The 9,079-nt window shown below is 40.2% G+C and overlaps 1 protein-coding gene across 1 annotated transcript; it reads right to left on the reverse strand.

Moving 5' to 3' along the window:
- Positions 1–2,857: 2,857 nt before the first annotated feature.
- On the reverse strand, positions 2,858–6,880 carry LOC311225595 (protein NCBP2AS2-like). The gene is made up of 2 exons (XM_084310961.1): positions 6,847–6,880; positions 2,858–4,755 (listed from the first exon to the last, which is right to left on the reverse strand). Exon 2 carries the CDS (start codon positions 4,711–4,713, stop codon positions 4,399–4,401), a length of 315 nt encoding a protein of 104 aa, XP_084167087.1. The 5' UTR covers positions 4,714–4,755; positions 6,847–6,880; the 3' UTR covers positions 2,858–4,398.
- Positions 6,881–9,079: the final 2,199 nt, after the last annotated feature.

The raw sequence follows: 9,079 nt of genomic DNA on the forward strand, positions 1-9,079 counted from the left end.
GTCTGTTTTCGAGAGCGCAAATACTAAAATAGTTACGGTATAGAGAAGCAGGGGTGGTAAATGGGCCCCTTGGGGGCCGGTAGGTTCATGGTAAATGGCTGCTTTTTTATATAGCGCTTTTATCCAAAGCGCTTTACAATTTGTTACTCACATCTTTTTACCCATTCACACACACATTCACACACCGACGTCCGACGGCGGAGGCAACCATGCAAAGTGCCAACCTGCTCATCGGGAGCAGTTAGGGGTTAACTAGTGTCTTGCTCAAGGATACATCGACATGCTGCCCGGGAGGAGCGGGAATCGAACCAGGAACCTCCGGATTGCCAGACGACAGCTCTACTGTACCTCCCGAGCCACTGTCGCCCCCGGAACACCTGTGCGATGGAGTGATACTGAATACCAGCACTCATGGAACGTCTCTCGACCAAATTTTGTCATTTAGCTGAGGCTTTTATCCAAAGCGACATCAGGAAGGGCACAACTCTATCAGCTGAGTAACAATGTTCATCAAAGTGTTGAGTGCTACAGTGTAGGTTAGTTTAGGACAAGTGCATGAAAGGTTGGTTAGATTTTTTCTTTTATTTAATTTTTTTTTTATCAGATGACCTGATTGGAACTAACTGTTGTATGATGTTCAGTAAGTGATGGGTCGGATCGGTACTGAAGTTTGAGCTTCAAAAGAGCTATCCCCCCCCCCCCCCCTACAAAATAAAATTCATCTGGAGCCGCAAAACCAATTTACCCTTAAAATGAAGATAACACAGTGTATAACATTTTATATATAGTTATCCCCATTTCCCCAAGCATACGTTTAGCATAAAACGCCTGATGATTGCATACCCAAAGTAATTTGCGATTTATTATTCTTCATACTTATAGCACACAGTTTGTTGCATTAATGGAATTATAAAACAACAAAAAGAAAATTGTTGACATTTTATTGCTGTTTTTACCCGTTATAACAAAGGAAAACCTCAAACTCTTATGAAGAGGTGAAAAAAGACTGGCATGTGTAGACCGACTTTGAAATAAAACCCTGAACTATGCAGGTATATTTGAGTCCTTCCCTTATTTGTGGAACATTTATAAAATAAAAAGTAGTCCACTTTGAAAAAAGACTACCATGTGTAGACCTACTTTGAAATAAAACACAGAAGAGGAGAAACAACACTGGCATCTGTAGACCTACTTTGAAATAAAACCCTGAACTATGCAGGTATTTGAGTCCTTCCCTTATTTGTGGAAAATGTATCAAATAAAAAGTAGTCCACTTTGAAAAAAGACTGGCATCTGTAGACCTACTTTGAAATAAAACACAGAAGAGGAGAAAAAACACTGGCATCTGTAGACCTACTTTGAAATAAAACACAGAAGAGGAGAAAAAACACTGGCATCTGTAGACCTACTTTGAAATAATATACAGAATTATGCAGCTCTATTTGAGTCCTTCCCTTATTTGTGAACATTTTATAAAATAAAAAGTAAATTTTTTGTTGTTCGCAAATTTCTCACCACATATCAGGCATACAGGTAAGCCTGCATCATTAGTCGTGAAAGCAAATTAATCTGTCCACGCTGAATTAAACCCTCTATTTTCCTCTGGCTTTCCTTTTTTGGGATTTCCATGGTTAGCTTACTGGGGGGTCGGAAACTCAAGATTAGCCACCTGCAGACTGCAGGGAGAGGTGCGGGGTGTGATGTATATTTTAGTTGAATTATTTTAGTTGACGAAATATTTTTTCATTTCAGTGCCACAGTATGACCTCGATCTCCAAAATAAGAGATGTAAAAAAAGAAAATTAAAATTAAGTTTATTTAATTTTCAATATTTTTTTTAAGTAACAGGGAGCCACAGCAGAGTGGCTAAGCGCCGCAGGTTTCCGACCCCTGGGTTATGGGAATGCAAGCAGAGATGATGCACCGAGTCTTTGTACCCAAGACCCATACCTGAGAGTTGAATAAACATGAAGTGAGAAATAACGAGTTGGTGAGTCGTCAATAGCAGAAACGCTATATGCAATATTGTATTACTCAAAAGTAAAATTGTTGATTTGTGAGCCAATAAATGTATAACATCTTTAATGTTCCTCCTTTCCTATGACTAGGTGAACTTTTACGTTTACATTTAGCTGATGCTTTTATCCAAACGCGACTTACACACGTGTACAAGTCAGCAGGAGGCCTGCACCCCAGCCGAGGGTCAGTGGTAGGGATGGGTACCGAACTCTGTACTTCTAAGGGTACCGACCGAATTACATCGGTACTACAGAGTACCGATTAGATCAATCGGTAGCAAATTTCGGTACCTTTACGTGTTTAGTATGAGTGTAATATGCTAGACAAGAGGGAGCCTTTTCCACAAATATATATATATACTGTCCCGTCTCTTGGGTCTTTGGAAAGACCAGACGAGATCAGAGGAGTTTGATCATATTTACTGAGGCCAGATAATGTTGATATTTAAACATTTACAAACAAAATACATGATCATTTATTTTGTGTGGTGTGTTAAAACAGTAAATAACAAACGGTTCTAAATAAATAACAATGTTGAAGTTGCGAAGTTTGGACTTATTTTTTTAAATAAAAACATTAAGTAACGAAGAAAGTTTAGTTACCGTTGGGTACCGATACCGAATTCCAGGAACAAATGTGAACGGTACCCAACCCTGGTCAGTGGTGGTGGTTCGTCTAGCAGTGTCCACCTTCAGTGCTTCACTCTGAGTGTATAGTAGACGTATAGATATATTAGCTTAATGTGCCGTTAACTTGTATGTGTCATGGGTACACATAGACGACAAGACACAACAGAAACATTTAAGTCATTTTATTACCATGCTGTTCTAAATTTAAATGTTTTTCACTCAAGTCACTTTTAATAGACTCACTCACACACACACACACACACACACACACACACACACACACACACACACACACACACACACACACACACACATTTGGCGAACATTGCAATAAACACTGGAGGCTCAGGCAAGTTTCTGAGGTAACTAACAAAGGCCTCATCTTAAACCCTCCTAGAGAAAAACCCAATAATCCAATAAAATATAACTTGTAACCCAGTGTGTGTCCTGTGGTAAAGGTATGGTTGGTTGAATGGACCAACTCACAGCTTCAAGGATTAACACACAGTTAACTTGTATTAATGTCCTGCCTTGTAGTACAGTTTCAGTCTTTAAAGGAAGAATCTGTAATGTCGTCAAACTGCGACCTATAGGCAAAAGAGCCCCACTTGGTATTGCACTTTGTTTACATTTTTTTGTTTTGGTCTGATGTGTGGGTTGGAGTTGAGTGGGGATGGGTGGGTTACTACTGCTGGCCACACGGCAGGCTCTGTCAAGAGCGGTCTGGAGAAATTCACTGTTCATAAGTTACTAAACTCCAACCCAGATGTCAGACCAAAACAAAAAATGTTAAACAAAGTGCAATACCAAGTGGGGCTCTTTTGCCCATAGGTTGCAGTTTGATGACACTACCTTTAAGTTAGTTTCAGGGACATTAGAAAAGCCTAATAAATGTCTCCTGACTGTCTCTAGTGTCCTGTAAAGAGAACACGTCATACATTCAGTCACATGTCCACCTGTCTCCTGAGTGTCTCTAGTGTCCTGTACAGAGAACACGTTCACCTTTGTCCCCGTTTTGGCTCATGGACTCTGTCCAGAATTAAGTGATTATCTGCTTGAATGACATTATGAAAACAACCAGGCAGGCCCGGTGTTTCCAACCAAGAGGGGATATCTGTTAGGATGTAGCAAGGGATTGTGGGAAAGGGGTAAGATGGATGGGGATGTGGGGCAATAAACTAAACACCATCCCTTTTCAATTTCATCCTCTTAAAGGTGCCATAGATAAACATTTTATGTAGAGTAATACATTTTTAATAATAATAATAAGAAGAAGAAGAAGAAGAAGAAGAAGAAGAAGAAGAAGAAGAAGAAGAAGAAGAAGAAGAAGAAGAAGAAGAAGAAGAAGAAGAAGAAGAAGAAGAAGAAGAAGAAGAAGAAGAAGAAGAAGAAGAAGAAGAAGAAAATTATTATTATATTTATATGGATATAATTATTTAAAAAAATATTGATTAATGAAGTTATCATTCAAAAAAATTGGCAAGTCCAAAATGAATGTTGTTTGCATGTATCCCCTCCCTACTTCCCATTTCCCCACGTGGAATGCACCTGATTGGATCAATGACATGCTGGTGCTCTAGTGCGACATCTAGTGGCTGAATGTTATCTATAGCACCTTTAAATTAAAAGGGAATGAAACGTCATGTCAGATAACTGATGGGCAACATCCACGAATGTCAAGACATTCCTTCAATCAGTCCAGCGAAAGCAGCAGAATACAGGTTTGTCGTCAGCGGATCCATAAACATCCTTACTTCTTGATCTGTCTGGAGCCTTCTCGCAAACCGTCCTTGACCTCTTTAACGAACGTGTCTCTGACTCTCCTGAAGCGGCTCCCCATCTCTCCCGGGTCCTGCGGCACTCTCCCGGCCTCCTCCCTGGCCTGGTGCAGGGTGGGGGACCTCAGCGCCCGCTCAGAGACGTCCCTGCCGGCTATCTGGGCCTTGGTGATGGCGTAGGCGGCGATCTGGGCCGCCCGGCGGATGAGTCTCGACTCGGCCAGCTTCTCGATGACACGGGGGTTGTTGATGTTGAGGAGAGTGAATAACACGCGGATGATACCCATCTTCTTATAGACCTCTCCGAGTGTCCAGTCTCTGCTACACTTCTAGGAAAACGAATGGACTATTAATATCACTCCTAGCTTCATCTGTAGCTCTAGGGAAATAAATTAACTATTAATATATCTCTCCTAGCTTCATCTGTAGCCCTAGGAAAATAAATTAACTATTAATAGATCTCTCCTAGCTTCATCTGTAGCCCTAGGAAAATAAATGGACTATTAATAAGTAATCTGACAAGACGGGTTTTTGAATTTTAAGCATCGGCTTTAAAAGAGGAAAGATTGCAAGCCAAAACGTCACCAAACATCACCAGTGTCAGTGCATTCTCTGCAACATCCGGTCATTCAGGGTTATTAATTTGGCTTTTAAATAAAATCATATAAAATATTTTGGTGATGAACGCAATTTTTCCATTAACCTCACATGCAGCATCAATGACAACATTAACCCCATATAATGCCATAATGATGTGGCCATGTGAGAGGTCTATTATTATTAACTTACAACTACTCAATGTTTGGAGTGACTTCACTCTTACTAAAAAATATGTAATTTTTGGTGCCTGATCCTTGGACTCTGGTTACAATTATATCTTTGCAATTAATGTATATTACATTTTACATTGTGGGAGTGTTAAGACTCCCTTCCCCCCCTCTTTGATCTCCCTCACCCATCTTTCCTTCCTACCCCCATCCCTCATGAAAAGCCTCCCCCATCTTTCCCCAAAATGTCATGACACCCCCATATGTTGTGTGTTTTTTGTTTATGTATAAAGATGTTGAAGAGGGGGCTCTCTCTTCCTGTGGGGTCTTAGCTAAACACCTCGTTGAGGGTCATCCTCTTTTGACTGAGTAAGTTATTAGCTTCGGCTATTTTCCACCACAATATCCATACATTTAATGATTTCATCGTTTTTAGAAAAAACATTGAAATATATCTCATCGCCCTTAAAAACACTCAACAAAACCCAAGGCCATCTATGTCTAGAATATTTTCAACCCTTGTTTTTTTCTTTTTTCCTCAAGCTGATTGTACATTTGTAAGCTTGTTATTTATAACTGCTTGTAACCATCTTCACACCTGTACAAACTGGTCAGACTACTGCTTGGCCTTACTCCTAAAACCCACCTCACCCCTGCCCACTTTGACAACCTAGGATAGTTTAGAGTAGACGACAGAGTACAGCAACTTGCAATGGGTCTGGTCTTCAAGATACACTACACCACTAAGATACCCATGTACATGTTGAAATACTTCCCAAAGGTCAGTGAAGTCCACGACCACAACACCAGAGGGAGTTCCACAAATCATGTTCAACCCAGATTCGGCTCAAACAAGGGACTAAACACGTTTCGCAATTATGCCACAACAATGTGGAACGCCCTACCCACAGCTGTAAAGGAATGTGAATCCCTACCCTCCTTCAAAACCGCTCTCTGCGAGCACCTACGGGAGGCTGCAATTAGAAACTGGCCCCGGTAAATGTCAAAATCCCCCCCAACCCCCTCCAATGTACAGTTTCTTCCTAAAGGGGCTACGTTTCTTCCCCTTCGGAATGATCATCTTTTAACAGTACTGTATATTTGTATATGTCTTGATGAATTGAAAATGGAGGACCCTTATGTAAACAAGACGAAAGTATTTCTCTGGTCTGCATCCTCTTAGCAGTTGTATGTATTGAGGCTCAATACATACAACTGCTAAGAGGATGCAGACCAGAAAGACTTTCGTCTTGTTGAGCTGTACTGTATTGTACCCATTCTGCAATATGTTAAAGTTTTCAATCAATCAATCACATCTGTTGTAATATTGTGGATTGTCATTTGAATAAAAAAATAAAACAAAAAATATATATAAAAACATGTTTTGTAATAAGGGGGGGAATTAACTTAAAAAATACAACTTACACTACAACACAACAGTTAGTTGACGTTAGCTTAGCTGTCTGTATTACATAATAATATAATATATATAATAATAAACCAACCGATATCCTAGCAGACCTGCAAATTACACACAATAAACGGTTACCAAATAGCGTCCTAATACAAGTGTCAAAATGTTTACACTAAATTGGTTATATTGTTATTATGATGATGTGTTTTAAGGTTGAACGTGGGACACGCTAGACTCACTTCTGTTGCTCCAGATGACCGCTAACGATACACAGGATGACGTCATTATGCTGCGTTCCATTGAAAGTATAAGAGCTCAGAAGTTCCCAGTTGGAAATTCGGAATGAACGACTTTCAGGTGCGTTCCCATGTTTCCCGGATCGGAAAGAAACCAGATTTGTACAAATAAATGTGTAGTTTATACGCTGGTGTTTGTGTGACTGGGTTCTGAACACAATATATTTGTATTGGGGCTGCCTGCCACACTGGTAAGAATGATAATCTAGTTTCAATGAATTAATGAATGAATGAATGAATGAATGAATGAATGAATGAATGAATGAAAACTTTATTTAACAGATTGCAGAATGGGTACAATACAGTACAGCTCAATACACACAATTGTTAAGGGGATGCAGACCTTGAGAAAGACGTTTGTCTTGTTTACATCAGGGTCCCCCATTTTCAATTCATAGTGACATTTATGACATTTTATTTTTTATTTATCCTTTATTTATCCAGGAATGTCCCATTGAGATACAAGATCTCTTCTTCCAGGGAGTCATGACATACACAACATAATATGACATCATGACATTTATGGCATAGGGACATACATACAGGTATAGTACTGTTACATTTGTGACATATACGATATGCAAATATACAGTACTGTTACCCATAGATCCTAACAGAGTATATACAGATATAATAATCTAATCTAATCATCTAATCTAATCATGGCATTTATGACATACACAACATACAGATATAATAATATAGATTAAATTATTATATCTGTATGTTGTGTATGTCATAAATGCCATGATTATAATCATGGCATTTATGACATACATGACATACAGATATACAGTACTGTTACATTTGTGACATACAAGATATGCAAATATACAGTTAAGCATGTACAGTGTGTGCCACCATGTTTGAATGACATCTGATGCCGTTCCATTGTATTTTTCGACCCCCCCCCCCCTCCCCCAATTCCCGAGTAGGGTAGGGTATATCTGCAGAGCCGCAAGCCCAACGTCTGGGCGGGGCTTCATGGCTTGGACTAGGTTTGAGGCGGGCTTCGTGGCTTGGACTAGGTTTGACCGTGTGTGGGCGGGGCGTCGTGGCTTGTACCTTGTATTGTTTCCTGTAAAACCCGGAAGTAGTCAGTTTGTGCTGTTTATTTTTAACCCTAACCCTAACCTTAACCCTAACCCTAACCCTAACCTTAACCTTAACCCCAGTGATGCCGGTAACACGCTACTAAGTAACGCGTTATTGTAATCTGATTACTTTTCCCAACTTTTCAATCAAGACCCTCGTCGCGGGCACTGCATTCCGTTCTCAGAATGGATTTGACTCGAGAGAGAGATCATCAGCAGGCTATATATGATATTCAGACTCTAGATCTATTTGCAGAGCCAGATGAGATGAGGCAACCTGTGCGATTGGCTCTTGACAATTAATTTTGCACGTACTGTATAGCTACAGACAGTATGTGTGTATGCGCGCACTGCGGGAGGTGGCCAGAAGCGCGCAACTAGCCAACTACTATTATTACTACTATATTAATACAGTTTGATCCATCGCAAAGCGCTCCAGCGCTTGAATACGGCCGGGGGATCCGCTCTATACAATGCAGACTCTCGTATTATAATGAGCCCGCAAGGCGTGTTATTATTAGAGTTAATATTGTTTACACTGCCTTTTTATTCCATTTTTACTTCTCCACTGTACTATAATTATGTGACCTGTACCTCTATGTCTTCTACTACCTGTACCTCCCCTCCCCCCGGCCCTCCCCATGCTGCTGATTTTATATTATTTTATGAATACAACGTTTAATGTTCGCTAACGTAGAGAAACGTCAGACGTAATTCGAGATACGTCAGACGTACTTCGAGATACTTCCGCATAGTCCTGCCACAGGACTATTACGTCAGACGTACTTCGAGATACTTCCGCATTAGTCCTGTGGCAGGCCGGAAGTACCAATCTGGACCTCGAGGCTCCGAGGTTGCAGCTCGACCCTACTCCTTATTTGCCAGATTTACAGTTAATTTACATGTTAAAGAGAGACTGATTGTATGTTTATAGAGAGACATTTATAAAAACAATTTAATAGTTACAGTTGATATAATTGAATAGTTCAGCCTGCATTTGTTAGATGTGAATGGATACACTGGTTTTGTAAAACCACTGGCTGGCTGCTCTAATGCTGTGAGCATCATAGACTGTTGCTTTA

This window comes from Notolepis coatsorum (genome assembly GCF_963971535.1).
Source record: "Notolepis coatsorum genome assembly, chromosome: 3".
NCBI classification, from domain to species: domain Eukaryota; kingdom Metazoa; phylum Chordata; class Actinopteri; order Aulopiformes; family Paralepididae; genus Notolepis; species Notolepis coatsorum.